This window comes from Mauremys reevesii, linkage group 10 (genome assembly GCF_016161935.1).
Source record: "Mauremys reevesii isolate NIE-2019 linkage group 10, ASM1616193v1, whole genome shotgun sequence".
NCBI classification, from domain to species: domain Eukaryota; kingdom Metazoa; phylum Chordata; order Testudines; family Geoemydidae; genus Mauremys; species Mauremys reevesii.
This window is the reverse complement of record NC_052632.1, coordinates 30875264-30892099: the sequence shown is the minus strand read 5'-3', so window position 1 is coordinate 30892099 and position 16836 is coordinate 30875264. Positions and strand designations below refer to the sequence as shown.

Below are 16836 nucleotides of genomic sequence, written 5' to 3'. Positions count from 1 at the left end.
AAATTGTCATATATTTGTTCTTTGATAGCTGCAAACAATTCTATAAAGTAGCAGTGGCTGAGTCAATAAAGTATTAACAAAGACAGCTGTGTGTTAATGGCATAAGATGAAAATAATATAGTGACGAATTGGATGAAACCACGTAGATGGTAAAATAGAAGGATCCAGGGATAGATACCTCTAGAATTCCAGAGGGAAAGTAGTAGCCTTATAGCAATGCAGAAAATTGCTACTCTAATAAGAAATAAAATGCTTTATTGCCAGCCAGAAACACAGACAGCACTCCTGTATTTAAGCATACTTATTTAAACTATGTTTATTTTGCATAAAATTGTCTCTTAGCTGCAAGCAGTCTAAAAAATCAATGACTGATGATCTGAATCTGCTGTAATAAAACACTTACTCAAGAGCCTAGGTGTGGTGTGGTTGTATTTAAATAATAAGTGCTGGCAAAACAAGCCTGGATGGCACCAGGGATCCCACAGTGCCACCCTTTTGTACAACCTCTTGCTGTGTTTTAATAGACTAGTCGGTTATTCGTATATGTCTTCCCAATACAGTATCTAAAGTAACTTGCAGCTATCATCCCTCCAGTTGACCTTGATAAGATATGGGGTAATATTTGTGGATCAGCAGTAAATAGAAAAATATCTGCTGTGTTCTAGTGTACAAGACAGAACTGGAAAAGGACATTGTGTCTGACACCTCTGGTGACTTCCGCAAGCTGATGGTTTCCCTGGCAAAGGTAAGATATTCTGAGTCGGTATGTGTTTTTCTCTGTCTAGTTTTTCTTATTCTGTCATGTTTCTCAGTCCACTCACCAGTTGTGAAAAGTCATGTACATTGATTGAGACTAGCTATATCAGAAATCCAACCACCTGACTGATAGCAAGTTTGGATTCATGTGCATCACCACTGCATAACTGACAATTTGAAAGAGTGTGATGCAGATGCTGAATGACAATGCAATTTGACGAGAAAGTAACTAACATAACTGCGTTGAGTTGGAACATGCTGTAATGCTCATTTGGCAAATGTTGGCTGACATGAACCAAGAGAAAAAATGTAGATGATAGCTTGCACTGTTTCAATTTGGATACATTTGCTAAATGTTTGTTCTTCTTGTTTGAAGGGTAAAAGGTCTGAGGACACTTCTGTGATTGATTATGAGCTGATTGACATAGATGCTAGGGTAAGTGCTGGTGATGAGTGGTGACTGAACTCCCCAAATCATACTATGTCTTTAAAATAAATCTTGGACAACTCTGAATAGACAATATAAAAATGTTGCTTACTTTTTCACATAGAGGTGCATATATTCCCTAGCATATTATGGACATAATATTGGTTTCAGCATGCACCACTTATGATCGTGAGAGCTCAACCATTTCCATGTAGGGTCTTCCTTTCCCACCAACACCCATACACAGCTGTCTTATTGCTTCCATGGATACGTTGACAAAAAGAGACTTCCTAGTGGAGTTTCATAATAGGGCAGTGGTCCTCTGCTGAGATTCAAAAATAATGGTGCCCAGATGATTCCGAGAGAGAATCTGGAGAAATCTTTCTTTTAATGAATTACATTTATTGACATTTTTATATAAATGTCCCAATCACCTGTCACCATTATACCCAGGACCTGACTGTTCTATGGGAGGTCAAGAGTAACTTCACTGATGTCAATGGAATTATAGTAAAGTAAAACCTGCGTTAGTTGAGAATCAGGTCTGTAAGTCCATTCCTTCTGTATGCATTCCCCTAAGTGGTTAGTTTAAGTATGTGTCTACACCTAACCTCCCCCTCTGATTTGGCTCTAGTAGGACTTGAGACTGTCTAGTAGGACAGTGGCTCCTTCATTTTACCCCTGGTAGCTAAAATAGCACTTTTTATTCTAACCACAGGACCTCTATGATGCTGGTGTGAAGAGGAAGGGAACTGATGTTCCTAAGTGGATTAATATTATGACTGAAAGGAGCATTCCCCACCTCCAGAAAGGTACTGTTGAAAGAAGAAGAATTCCATAGCAGGGAGTTAGGAGATGGTCATTGCTTGGTTGCAATAATGATTTAATCAAGCGTAAGAACCCAGGAAACAGGGAGATGTTTGTGAAAAGTTTATCTGCTGAGCCATGACTATTTAAAAAGAAATGCATTTGTATCTCTAGAGTAAATATATTAATGTCCCTGTTCGAACATGCATACACACCCAGCAGCAGATCTTAAAAGCTACACTTTCAAAATTGGTCTCTAAATTCACTCCTGCAATCTTGCGTAAAGGCCTACATTTAGGCACACAATTGCTGTATGTAAACATCACACATGTAAAGCTTATGTCAGTGGATCCCAGGAGTGGCCTCTGGTGTTTACATAAGAACCATCCAGGAAACTCCTTTGAGAGGTTCTTTTATTTCTGAGAGCTTAACTTCCACAGTGCTAAGTAGATGCAGATTGGACCAATATCTATCTGATGGACGGTCTGTCACGGTGATTTTCATATATCCCAATGAGAAAACCAAGCTAATACATGGTGACATTTTCCCAAATCATTGATTAATTGAGAACTTCCTGAAATGTATCTGTTCATTCACGGATATGAAAAGGAGTTAGCATAGTATCTGGATATTAGTGGTCAAAATTCTTAATGTCCCCTGGCCCCTCTCTAGTTGCACTGTGCAGTTTTTTGTGCACACAGTCTTTCTGCTCCCCTGAATTTGTGTGTACAACTCAAGTACTCTTCTGTTCTTTTAATTGTTTTCTTCCTTATTATAGTGTTTGAGAGGTACAAGAGCTACAGCCCTTATGATATGTTGGAGAGCATCAAGAAGGAGGTCAAGGGAGACCTGGAAGTTGCCTTCATTAATCTTGGTAAGTAAACCATTGTTAAGATTATTAAGAATAGGTTTCACTGAAAGCCATTCCAAGGCTCTCACAATCTACTTGCTGAGATGAGGCAGAACCCAGCTGTTTAAAGTGGATGAGCTGCTGTTAGTTCATCTCTAGTTTATAATCTCCAGTTTATAATCTTCAATGGAGACTGAATTGTTCCTTCAGCTCTTTGTAAAAAGGGGATATTACAGCTCCAATCTGATGCATTAAATATTTGCTTGGGGTTTGTTTTTTGGAAACCTGGAGGGTTGAAAAACATTGGAGAAGGTGGGTGGCTGGAAGAGGGGATGTGTGTGTTGCGGTGAAGCCAGTCCATGGATTTTGGAGACTAGAAAATGGAGGTTGATTTGGGACTGTTTTCTGTGAAATGGACAGGAATGTAAGGGTGAATGTGAGATTTGGAGTGTGGAATGAGATTGAGGTGGTGGCATTTTGGTGGAGGGAAGTTATGGCAGTGGGATATTTGTTTCAGATACACCGAGTTGATAGAAATTATGGTAAAGTCAGGCTCTTGTTTAAGGCAAGAAATGAAGAAAAGCCAAAACCATGAAGAGGAAATCTATTTGGGTGTCATCTGCATTAACATTTTCAGAGAGAATGTGACCAGAATGTGTTAGACAAGTAGAGTATGGGTCAAAGACTGAATCCTGGGGGGACACCATAGTGAGATGTGATAGCAGTTTGAGGAGAGAAAATACTTTATTTGATTTTAGGGAGCTGGGGTTACAGTGCAAACCTTCCTTGGTACAGTTACTTAAACATATTAACTTCTAGGTAACAAATGTTTCAGACACAAATCATTTGTCTCTGGGGTTTTGTTGGTTGGTTTGTTTTTTGGGGAGTGGGAAGCCATATCTTTCTGAAAAACCTCTTCTAGTTCAACTAGGGGAGGGATAGCTCAGTGGTTTGAGCATTGGCCTGCTAAACCCAGGGTTGTGAGCTCAATCCTTGAGGAGGCCACTTAGGGATCTGGGGCAAAAATTGGTCCTGCTAGTGAAGGCAGGGGGCTGGACTCAATGACCTTTCAAGGTCCCTTCCAGTTCTAGGAGATTGGTATATCTCCAAATTATTACCTTTTTAACTATCAGATCTATAAAGGAGGAGTCTAAGCCATTTTAGTTTGCAGATCTGAGTGTCTGCAGTATGTTTAACCAATAATATGTTCTTCACTTTGCAGTCCAGTGTATTCAGAACAAGCAGTTGTATTTTGCTGACCGATTGTACGACTCCATGAAGGTACGGTGGACTAAAGAAGGCCTTGTTTCTTCGTACTGAATTTTTTTGCTCCTCTTCGTAGTCCTAACTCCATTTTAATCTTTAGTCTCCATTACGTCTATGATTTGTTTAGATGGCACTGGAATGCTGACTGATGGCATCATGGCTGGCCTTCAAAAGAATGCTTTAAGAATTATGCATAGAGAAACTAATCTAATGCATCTTGTCCATTCATGTCAGCAGACGTATTCAATGCAAAAAATAATAGACTAATGGCACCTGCTTGCGAAAGTAGAACAGAAAGAATTCTAACAGAACCCACAACAAATGTTATTTCAAATCTGCTATTGTCATCAAAGTGTAGAGCAGTGGTGAACATCAGTTAGTTTTTCCACACTCATCTGTCATGTGCATGTTTTCCCTTAGGCCAGGAATGTATACCTTGATGAAATATTAGTGTTCACTTTTTCCAGAATAAACTTAGTCTGGAGTTCCTGGGTTAAGCAGCAATTAATGTAGAGGAAAGTGACAAAAGCTAGAGTTACTTAGATAAGCTGGGAGTGCAGATGAACAGATAGAACGAAGCTTGACACTCAAATTAAGTACAAGCTATAGCCCAATCCTACTCCCATTGAAGTGAATGAGAAATGTATCTGGCCCATAGGTAGGTAGGAGTCAGAAGAGACACCATGTACAGAATACATGGCAAGAGAAGGTGAGCATAGGAATTGAGTAATGAAATTTTGGAAAGTGCATGACTACAACCCAGCGGTTACCAGAATTCTGGGATGTGAAAATGCAGGCAGTGAACACAAGTCACAAGAAGTTGTTTTAGAGCCCATTACATGTTAGATCACCTTTGTGTCCTGGTTCAGTCACCACACGGTAGAGAAGGTGCCCAAGGATGAAACAAGATTGATTAATAGAAGAGGAAGATTGTTTTATGTAAGAAGGCTATAAACACTCTGTTATCTAGAGAGAGAATTGTTAAGCAAGTTTGAGTGAAACTTTCCAGATGCCAAAGAAATTAGTGATGAGCCTCTTTGAACTGATGGTTTAACCTTAGGACTCTCAGACCCATGTGCTTTTAAATTGGTTCAATGGAACACTGTCAAATGCTTAGGATTCAGACTGACTCACCTGTAACTTAAAATTGTTATAATGTTTGGGGGGATGCCCTTTGGAGACTAAATATTTTTTAAAATTGCTCCACTGAAATACAATCACTGTCATCATTTTGGGGAGGTGACACTGAAGGAGAGTGCTTTTGCAAGTTCTAGAGTAACAGTTAATTAGCCTTCACTGAACAAAGAAACTGTGAATTAAACACTCACCCACACCCCAGAAATCAAACCCTATTAAAACAAAGCGCTAAATTGCATGCACTATTCTCCCCGTGGGGAGAGAATGAGAGACCACATGGGACAAATGTTAGCCATATGGTATAATGCATTACTGGAACGTGCTTAGATAAGGTGATGAGGGTGGTGTAAGAACTATAGACTAGAATGAATAGAGAGCAAAGCCAGTACCCTGCTACAGTGCAAGTTCCTGCAGTAGCTCCTGGTGTCCCAGTGCTAGTGTCTAAAGATGTAAATGTACTGCTTCTGCTGTAATGGAAAATGCACACTAATATATTGACCAAATGGAGGACAGTATTGTTTGGACAATAAGCTTGATCCTCAGGTTTTTAGGGGAGAGTTGTGAATGCAGAAAGAGGTAATTGATTGTGACCTTTTCCTGCAGCAATGTACAGCTCATCAGTAGATTCTCTCCCTCCTTACAAGACACTGGTTCTCTTGTTTTTTCACTTCACCATACTCCAGCTTTCAATGTAAATCTGCTTTTAGGGCAAAGGAACCCGTGATAAGATCCTGATCAGGATTATGGTCTCCCGCTCGGAGGTTGATATGCTGAAAATTAAGAGTGAATTCAAGAGGAAATATGGAAAATCCCTCTATTATTTCATCCAGGTAAATCACAAGGCTCCCTGTTATAATCATTGTATGGGATTTTCAGAAGCACTCAGCATTGGTCTAATTGCACCCATTGAAGTCGATGGGAATTTTATCACTGACTTCAGTGGGAGCAGTTAGATCAATGCCGAGCACTTCTGAAAAATCCCACCCTTAGTTTTTAGGTGCTGTACACTCAGAGAGTCTAGCCAGCAAAATTATATGCAGATTTTAGGCTGCATATGCTGACTGTGCACCAGTCTGGGGGAAAATGTCCACATCCCTGGGGAAAAGCTGGGTCTTCCCAGAATGCCAAACAGAGAAAAAAAATAGCCACAGACAGGCTTGCTCTGGAGCTGCCCAAGGAAGAAGAGGTCATGTAAATTCCTGCCTGATTCCAGGCTGTGCTGTCTGTGGAAGTTACTGTAGGCCTAGAGCTAGAGTAACCGCTGTCTGTGGCCCATGAGGAGTGGGGGAAGATAAGTCTCTAGCTATTTTTTCCCTTCATAAATATTAGATGGAGAACCGGGAATTTTGTTTCCCTGGTTACTGGCTCACAGCAGCAGCGGCTCGTGCCTCTGATCACCAGATATGTTATGGACACGCACACACCTGTCACCATATTATGGACACACACACGTCACCATGTAGGAGTCTCAACTTCCTTCCCCCACCCAGTATTTGTATGAGTGGTGCCTGGCAATGGGGTGAATTGAAATCAGAATCCTGAGTCCAAGAGGCCCATTCTTTTACCCTCAATGGAATGCTGAAACAAGATGTCCGTTCTGGGTGAAGTGGCCCCTTCTGAGATGACTTCTGCAACGCACCATCCACCCATGCACCACCCACTCCTGCACTATTAGTGCACTCTTCTACAGCATTCTCTGAGACTCTGGCCCTGGGAAAGAGTTAGTCCTGGGGGCAGCATAAAGCTGAAAGAAGTATGTGGGTGCTGGTTTCCAAAAGGGGAAGTACCCTCTCAGAGTAGGCAATGGTGGTCCCAGCTGTGGAGCCGCCACAGAGACAGTTTGGGGCCAGATAGTCCTTTACATGTTGTTGTTCAGTGCCCATCCAGTTTTCACTACAGAGTGAGCAGCGATGTGGCTGACATCTTATGTCCTTGGTTCATATACAGGGGGAGTTTCCCCGGTCCCTCTTTACTGGCAGAGAGAGCAAACATCTTTCATTTACACTGAGTCTCCTAAGAAAAGGCCATATTGTTATATTGGGGAGTGACATGCAATGTATTCCATTAGGGACTAGCTGGATATTAAACTGGTTCACACAAGGATTCTAACCACCACTTAGATACTAAACTTTACCATTCTGTTATGGCTGTGTATTCTGGCCAAATGCCCATAGCAATGGAACACAGTCTGCTAGAACTCGCAGGTCACCATTATATGTCAGCCCAACAATAGGGCCCAAAATATTGTTAGGCTGCGCCAGCTCTGCAATAGACTTACTGGGTTGCCTCAAGCAAGTCACTTACTTTTTCTGTGCCTCTGCTCCCCATGGAGCTAGAGGATCGGAGAAAAGGAGGTAACACTATCCATCTGGTCTATTTAGACTGTAAGAATGTTAGGACAGGAACTGATTCTTACTGTACGTATGCATAGTAAAGATCAGTTCCTGTCCTAAAGCTCTTACAGTCTGTTAGAGTCTATGGGCTTGTCTATGCTTAAAATGCTGAGGTGGCTCAGCTGTGCCACTGGGGCGCTTCAGAGTAGAGACTGCCTGCTCTGACAGGATAGATTCCACCATTGCTGTAGTTAATCCACCTCCCTGAGAGACAGTAACTAAATTGATGGAAGAATTCTTCCATGGACCTAGCACTGTTTACACAGGGAATAGGTTGGCTTAACTGTGCTGCTGAGGGGCCATGGATTTTTCACACCCTTGACTGACTTAGTTTAAATTACCTAATTTTCTTGTGTAGACCAGGCACCTTTCATGAATGCTGCATTGTTTTCTTATTGATTGTATTCCAAATAAGACTGGGGCTCTATCCAGTGTTCAGGAAAAGGGAAAAGCTGTGCAATTCCACATCCTTTGACTTAGAATGGTAGAAATGTTTTTTGTGTTTTGCTTAATTGAACCAAATTGGAGAGTGGGTGGGCAGATGAGGGTTTGCTAAAGAAGCCTTTCTGCCAGGAGATTACGGATTCAAATCTACCCCAGGTTGGCAGGGATCAGAAGAGGTTGGTGAATAGCCAATAGATGGTAACCATAGGACAGAATTGAACCATGTCCCTTTTCGCTCTGCCCTTAGGTTGTTAATTTTATACCAAGGTTCCCCTTACTGGTCCCACTTTTATCATAGTACATGCCAAACACTAGAGAAAACTTCAGCTTACAAATAGACTCCTACTTGAACTTTGTCCTGCAAGTCTGTAGTAGAGTGCAGTCACCCTGGGACATCATGTAACCTTCATTGCTTCATAAAGTTTCATTTTAATTTTTCTTCCCTCATTTTGCAGCAAGATACAAAGGGTGACTACCAGAGGGCGCTGCTGAACCTGTGTGGAGGAGAGGATTGAAAACTGTGACCAAAGAAATCCATGTCCACAGATGTGCTTTTCTGCTCTTCATCTTCCTGTAATCCTCGAAATCTTGTAACCCTCAACTTGCCTAGCTAACTTGAATTTGCCTCTGTATTTGCGAGACTGATGGTATTGTTTGCTTTCTTGTACTTCTCTAGATGACAGCGCATTGCTTGGCTTTACCAAAGTTCTTATAAGCAAAAGGCCAGAGAAGTGACCATTCCAAGGATAAAGAGTTGAAATGTGTTTGTGAAATACTCTGCCTTCTTATTATACAGTTTCTGTTAAAATACAAATAAAACTGAATTTTTACTTTAAGAAAACAGGTCTTTCTCTTGGGTGCCTTGTTTCATAGCATAGGTTGGTGTGTAAACAACCATTGTTCTTTACCTGCTTTATTTGCTCTGTGGAATCTTCTCCATGTTACCCTGGATGAGCAATATTCATTGCTAGACCAGAGGCAGTTTGAGATCCAATGTCTCATGATGATGATGATCTAAAACCAGGAGCTTTATACCGTGAATTATTGGGGGGAGTAGGGAGGTTCTAGAAAATATTTCAGAGGAGGATCCAACAATCTGCAGAGGGTCAGACCATGTAGGAATGAAAACTGAGGGCTTTTTTCATTTGGTTTCAAATGGCCCCTATTGAGCTGGGAGCATTCAGTGAGTAATTCTAATCTTGGCACTTTTCTTTTTCTCTTTAACACGTCCATGTCTAATTTTAAAGGGAAACATGCCCTATTTTTCAGATTATTCTTAATTCATTTAGGAAAAAAATTGTCCCATACTGGACTGCAGGCAGAGCTACAGTCAATGGTTAATTTCCTGGGCATTCTTGATCAGGAGGCTCTTTCTGGTCCATTTTGACACACTTCAAGTGGTAAAGTTAAATCTAGTGGTGTAAACTGCCGAATGAGTAGGCATCAGAAACCAAATCATGTTAGTGTCTACATTTTATCAAACCTGACTTGTAATTAATCAATAGCTAACTTTCCTCTCTCTGTTTTCATAAACATTTGTAACTCACTTCCCCCATCCAGCAGGCCCTGCTTTATTTCAGTCCTAACATTTTCTAAACTGTCAATGTTGCAACCCAAGTGCAATGGGTTTCCAGTCCTGAGGGAGATTCTGGACCAGATTTTCCGAACAGGGAGCAAGGACTACTTGTGTCAGGATCAGGCCCTCTCTACGCCTCTCATTTAGCTCTGACCCCAACCTCAGATCCTTACACTGATGCCCTAACTCCAGGAATGCAAAGTAAAACATTTGGCAGGATGCACAGTTATAATTCGGGGAGAGGGGTGTGTCACTGAGGGGGCCCTCTGGGATTGGGGTCACTGGCCACCCTGCTCCTGACATCTGGGCTTCACCCCCCACCCCAAGTCAGACCGAGCCCAGCTACAGAATGCACTGTCATGTGACCCCCACAGAACAACTGCCCCAATCAGGAGGGGCCAAACATTTCCACCACAGGGAACCACTCTGTAAAGCAGCCACCATGCTCACATGGACAAGGGGGTCAGGGGAAGCATTGGAGGGGCTGTCGGTCACTGCTTGGGGAGCAGGAGAATGGGGGTATCAAGGACTGGGGAAGGGGGAACGTGGGGGATTAGGGATAGAGCTCTGCATGGAAAGCGAGGGGAGCTACTGAGACTGGGGGCACAGCTGGCTCCAGACTGGGAACGGGGGCCCTGATACTTCACAGCTGTCTTGCCAGGGGCAGCTGCTCCCAGCCCCCAATCACAGGCGCAGCAGTGGCTGCTCCATCCTCTCTAGCTCCTCTTGCCTCCATGCCCAGCAGCCAGGCCGGGCCTGAGTCACCAGCCCAGCCCTGTAGCGCTCCGAGTCTCTGTCCTGGGGCACAAGGGAAGTTCTGAGCAGCACATTGTGACGTGCAGTATGTGGGGGCTGCTGCGCAGCCGCATGGTTTGCAGGGAATTCTGGTGTGATGTGAGGGGGGCAAAGCACAGCTGCCTGGCACCTTGAATATGACAGACGTGAGCTAATGCCTAAAAGGAGCAGAGGCCCTGGCCTGCCCTCCGGCTTATCATTGGAAAGGGGCTATTTCCATCTTCCCAGTGGGAGGCACAGCACTCTTCCAGCCTCGGAAGGGCCCATGATAGCAGACTTTAAAAACAGAAACACTTTGGGATCAGAAAAGCTATTTTCTAGCAGTGTTTTAAGGTTTTCATGACACGTTTTGGGCCTCATTTTATCCCTCCCTCCCCAGGGCCCGATTCCTTGCTTTGGCTGCTTCTCTTCCTACCAGCTGGAGCCTTTGTCCTTTATACCAGTATAACTACATCTATGCTAGGGAGCCGTACCACTGTAACTATATCGGTAAAAAAATCACAGCTCTTACCTACCCTGTTATACAGATACAAAAGCTGTGTAGGCAATGGGCTCCAACCCTGCAATGATGCACTGGGCCCCTTGTGGCCACAGGGAGCTCTATAGGGAGGGGAACCCCAGTATGTATCTCAGTGCAGGCTCAGGGCTTAACCCTGTATACAGAGGTGAAAGTAAGCCGGTGCGGTCAGGTACGGCGTACCGGCAAGAGTCAGTACGCCGTGCCGGACAACATCAACTTCCACGGCGGGGATTGAAAGGGCTCAGAGCTCCCCGCACCTGCGGGCAGCCCAGAGCCCTTTCAATCCCGGCCATGGCTCTGGCAGCCGGGCTGTGGCTAGGATTTAAAGGGCTCTAGGCCCTTTAAATCCATGCCCCAGCCCCGCAAAGCTCGGGGTTCCCCCTGGCGGCCAGAGCCCCGGGCCCTTTAATTTGCCCCTGATCCCCGGGGGGCTCCTAGCCACCTCTTCAGCTGGGAGCTCCTGGTTGATTTAAAGGCCCTGGGTCTCCCAGTCACAGCTGGTTCCCCAGGGCCTTTAAATCTTGAGAGGCCACGCCTTTTCTGGATGAGGCCACGCCCCCCCCCTCAGGACTCCAGCAGTACCGGTAAGTCCTGTAAGTTACTTTCACCCCTGCCTGTATACTCTTTGGATGCCATTGTATACAATTATACAGTGCTCAGCAGAGAGGGCCCAAGCCTGGTGTGTGTATGTTTGCGTGTGCACCTGGGGCGGGGTGGGGGGGGGTGTAATACAAATATTAAATAGTTGTAATAGCTGCTAAGGGAGGACTTAGGTTCTCCTGTGTCCCTCAGATGTTACCTGACCTGTAGCCTTATTGCAAAGACTTCTACTTCCTGGAGATAATTTAAGATTTTTTTTTAAATCAACCTTTCTGAAAGGCAACGATGCACCAGAAACAGTAGCCCGGTTCATGTTGCTGTTAAAGCATGAAGTGGTTTTTCTTGCTGACATACAGTTAGCTTTTCACAGAGCTGAAGATTTGGTGTGGAAACATTATCTGCAACTGCCAAAATTCAGCTGCAATAAGTCAGCTCTATAAACTTTGCTTTCGCAAATGTGGTCCTCTAAAAGAAATCAGATGGCAGATATTTTTCCAGTCAATGGAATGAGCAACTAGAATTTGATGGCTAACATGTTCTGCTTCACTGCAAGAGGATATTCAAAATTCCCCTCTCTGGAATTTCCATTTAAGTGGTTAATGAGAAGCAAAGTTAAATAAACCTATGTGATTTAGAAGGCCAGTGTCATTTTGTCTGAACATGGAGCAGAAATAAAAGCAGTCATGAAAACAAGACCCCTCCCCCTGTTGCAAAAAGGCCAAGAACCAACGGCCTCAAGCATCTTTAGTTTAATGCAGGTTTTCTTCTCCTAAAGCACCTTTCTCAGTGTTTGAGTGAGGGAAAAAAAAAGTCCAAGCACAGGCAGACTTTAGTATAAAAAAGCTTTAATTAAATATATACAAATATTTTAGCTTCCTTTTAAGTGCTGGTATGTTTGAGTACAAACCTAAAATGTTTGTTTTAAATCATGCTGTTCATACTTCCATAATAGTTCCTTGGTGAGACTCCAACATCGGTGACAAATTTGCAAAAGCTGTTCCTCATCCTATGTCTGATCCATGCAATGCAGAGTGGGTCTCTGTCCATAATGGACTTATTACAAGATTAGGCCTCTGTGGGATTTGAGAGTTAGCGTTGTAGGCTGGGCAATGCTGCAATACGTCACTAAAAATTTCACTCTCTTCAAGTCCAGTAACTAAAACACATGGATAAGTGGAATTGCGATTTTTTTAAGCAGTATAGTTTCGAGACCTATTTTATTAAAACTGGCCACTACAACATTTGCCATCCACTTTGCTTGGAAGAGACATTTAAAATATATCCTTGCAAATCTGGGCCATCCCAAGCATAGATAAGGCCTGGTTGTCATGGCCTTCAGAAGTTAGTCAGCAGAGCATTCACGCTGGAGTTCCCCTCCCAATGGTACACAAAAGCCACAGAGAACCCAATACACTAGCTTAGCAACTAATAGTTCTTTGCATTTCAACAGCCCAAACTGCAGCACAATGAGGTAACACCTTAGGGTGGGGGTGGGGGAGGGGGTTTAGACTTTTGATGAGTGGGGAAACGGAGGCCCTCCAAGAGTAAGTGGGTTAACGGAGATAAGGAAATCTCTAGTGCTCTTCATTCTGCCCTGTACCTTTCTCTGAAGGCCATCCACCCCTCTAGCTAGCCACAGACCTTACCAGACCCTCGTACTATGATAGCTGAGCATGTCACAGTCGTCAATGTGTTTATCCTCTCAATACCCCTGTAAGGCAGGGAAGTGCTAGTTTCCCCATTTTATTGAAGGGGGATTGATGCACGGAGCAGCTAAGTGATTTGCCTAAGGTCCCACAGGAAGTCTGTAGAGGAATAGAAAACTGAACCTGGCTTTCTGAAGTCCAAGGTTAGGGCCTTAACTGTGGGGGGACTAGCCTTCCTCTCCAATTAAAATACCAGTTTCCCTAAAACCCCAGAGGTGAACCATACTGCCCCTCCCCCAGCCATATTAGAGGACAGATGAATGGCTTTGAAATGTAGGGCAGGAGCAACAAGTGTATTGTGACCATGATACAATGTATTATGTCACAATGATCATATTCACCTCGAGAGTCTTGTGTTATGTGCTTTGTCCACAAATCCAGACCGCCAGACCCAAAGCTCCTGAATGAAATTGGTGGGTAGCAAATCTACGACTAATCACCAACCAACCTACAGGTCCCATGGAGTAGGAGGGGTTACAAACGGAAACATGGTAGGGCTCCTCAGAGAGCGAGCCACATGGGCAGAGCTCTGTGAGTGTATTACAGCTTTCGCAGGCCGGTTCAACCATCAGTAGCCCGTTCCATTGTCTTAAACTATTCCTCTCACTCTTAAAGCTGAGGTAAACATATGATGTCCTACTCACAGCACATAGTGTACTCAAGAACTTGTTACACAACAAAGTGCGTTTTGACTATAACATCCTTGGGGCAGAGCTAATGGCATCTTATGTGCTGGTACAGGGCTGAGCATAACAGTGTGCGAGTCCTGCCAGGCCTCTGGGTGCGACTATAACACGTTTACTAGTAATAATAATGATGACATGTAGCTGCGTAGGCAACATGACTCTAAAGCAGTGGCTCCCAAACGTTAACAACCCGAGAACCCCTTTCACGAAAATATCAAAGCTCATGAAACCCCGCCTAAAAATGAATATTTCCAGGGATTTTTCCCCCCTACCGGACCATAAATTATAGAGGCATTCATCTTGGAAATAATTTGTTTTTTTATGACACGCTTATTACACACTATTTATTATTTATCATTACATTATTAATTTTATTATATTATGAAAATGGCACCTCTTCCAAGATTTCACTTTTGTAGCTCATATCACTTCGATTAAGCCTCCTACATGTTTCATCAAGGAGTACCAGACATGAAAGCATATGAAGGTATTTAAGAAGCCAACTCAATTGAAGAGTTCCTCCCACAAGCATTTGGGTCTTAAGCAGTCCAGGCAAACAACACAAGACTACAACAAAGCTTAAACTTGTACTGCCAGGAGGTCGTGGGCCTTGGGCTGCCAACCCCCACGGAGCTTGGGCTGCTGGCCTCCCATGCCCAGGTTCCCTAGGGATGGCTCTGTCCACCATTACAGAATTTTTTCCAAGAACCACCCTGATACATTTTGCCAATTCCCAAGGGTTCATGAACCCCGGTTTGGGAACCTCTGCTCTAGAGGCACAGGCGGGGCCAGACTAAAGCATCGCACATTGCTGATATAGCCCTGCCTTAATACGGGCAGTTGTTCTTAAGTCCCATCTAGGTAAAGACACTGCTCTATAAGTAAAATTTAAGCATATTGGTTGAAATCCTAGCAAAACTCCCATTGACATTGATGGGGCCAGGATTTAGCGGTGATGGCAGTTTTTTCTTGCTGTGTTTCTTTCACAGATAAACAGTCAGGCCAATTTTCAAAAGTATTTAGTCACCTGGAGATGCAGCTAGGCACCCAGTGAGTTTTATCTGTATCTTTAGGTGCCTAAGCACCTTTGAAAATCTGGCCTTACTCTTTCAAGCCGTTGCTCAAGTGACCAAACGTTTGTCTACGCTGGCCTACAGGGGTGTGAATAGCAGGGCATGGCAAAGCACTGCGCTGTAAGTCCCCCATGTGGACATTGCAGGCATGAACTAAAAGGGTCCTTGTTTGCTTTAACATAGTTCTCATCAAACATGATTACATTAATATGGAGTAGGACCCTTTCAGTTTGCACCCAAGGGTGTTACAGTGCAGCATTTTTGTGTGCACTGCTATTCCCACCCAGTAGTCCCAGTTGCGGGGCAGTGTAGACAAGCCATTAGGCGCTTGAGCAAGTGGTTGAAAGAGGGCAGGGCAGTATAGACATGGGCTAATACGCCTTGCTCAGGCGAGAAGTGCCAGTGAAGTCAGAGCTCCTGCAGGTGGACAGAGTGCAGTAACACAGGAGATTGATGGCCCAATCAGGCACTCAGGGCAAATTGGGGAAACTACGTAAAAGAGCTACCTGACGTTAGGTACAGGCTGGAGTCATTAGAGGCTACTTGCTAGAGGAAGGCTTGAAGAGGGTGGGGGAAAAAGCCCCCAAAAAACAAACACAACAACATGTTAAGTTTGCTGCTTAGATTATCTCATATTATGATGAGAAATATGGGTTAGTTGGTAACTCTACAGTCTTAGGGGCTAGGCTAGCTCCCCTGTATTCAATGGACATTCTGTCTTTGATTTCAGCATTCTACTGCAATCGTCCACTGTTGTTAACGTCCACTGTCTCTGGTGAGGTACCCAGTGCTGAGGCAAGTGTTTTTCACTCTTATTTTTCCTCTAAGCCTTACTCAGGGTGCTGTTAGGTTAAGAGTGCTAAAATACTTGTAAGTTTTTTATTGGTGTCCAATCACAATGGTGTGTCATGGCTGTTTGACATAGATGTGATGGGGCATTTGCCCCAAACTGACCCGTAAGGGTTAACAGAGCCTTAGGGAGGCTGCCTGAAAAGCAGCCAATAGGAGGGGCGGGGGCCTGTCAGATCCATATAAGAAGAGCTGCAGGACAGAGCAGGGTCAGTAGCTACCTGGTGCTCAAGGAGGGAAAATCAGGCTTCTAGTAAGAAGGAAGGTGCAGCAACACCTTGGACAGGGCAGTGCTACTAGCAGGGACTGGGGACGTTAAAGAGAGCTCCTGGCTGGCTGCTAAGACTGGCATTCTGAGGCCCTGAGGTAAGGGGGAAGTAGGTGCTATGGCTTAGGGAAATGTACTGAGATGTTGGAGGGGATGTAGCACATAGCTGCCATCTACAGAGTCCCTGGGATGGGATCTGGGTGTCATTCCCCCGCCCTTTGCCACTGAGAAAGTGGCTGGCCTGTTGGACTGCAGTACTGGCCTCTGGAAGAGGGGCAAGCAGGCTGTGGCACAGCTGGAGGGCTGTGTCATGAAGAGGATGCCATAGTCCTTGGAGTGATGTGGGTCCAGGAGCAGAAGTGACAGTGGGTGAGACACTGCTGGCCTGTGAAGTTGATCCCCAAGATGACCAGCAGGAGGCACTAGCATGGTGAGTGGCATCCCATCACAATAATTATGCTTGTTTCTGGCTCATGGCTCTGTCTGTCTAGGTGTTTACAGAGCTCCCGTTCTTGTACTTTGTGAGAGCCTCAGGGCCAGGTGCCTAAATACTTTTGAAGATCTGGGCCTCAGGTAGTAAGTAAATCACGATCACAATTCCCTGGTAAGGCAGAGGTGGTAACCCAATTTTACAAATGGGAAACTGAGTCACGGAGGGCTAGAGTGGCTTGGTAAGGAGACAA

The 16836-nt window shown here is 44.2% G+C and overlaps 1 protein-coding gene and 1 long non-coding RNA gene across 4 annotated transcripts in view; both read left to right on the top strand.

Annotated features, from left to right (window-relative positions):
• Nucleotides 1-8921, top strand: part of ANXA2 (annexin A2) — a 49321-nt gene extending 40400 nt beyond the window's left edge. For 2 of the 3 annotated variants that reach the window (XM_039492443.1, XM_039492442.1), the window contains 6 exons: nt 666-745; nt 1133-1192; nt 1902-1995; nt 2769-2864; nt 4063-4121; nt 5951-7880. In XM_039492443.1, coding sequence (XP_039348377.1) covers nt 666-745; nt 1133-1192; nt 1902-1995; nt 2769-2864; nt 4063-4121; nt 5951-6196 — 635 coding nt within the window. In that variant the 3' untranslated portion in view covers nt 6197-7880. Of the gene's footprint in view, nt 1-665; nt 746-1132; nt 1193-1901; nt 1996-2768; nt 2865-4062; nt 4122-5950; nt 7881-8535 lie in introns of those variants that run through there. The other variant, XM_039492444.1, reaches the window with a different exon arrangement.
• A 6932-nt stretch (nt 8922-15853) lies between these two features.
• LOC120372930 overlaps nt 15854-16836 on the top strand; it is a 45185-nt gene continuing 44202 nt past the window's right edge. Inside the window, exon 1 of the long non-coding RNA XR_005585278.1 lies at nt 15854-16583. This is a non-coding gene — a long non-coding RNA (uncharacterized LOC120372930). The remainder of the gene's footprint in view (nt 16584-16836) is intronic.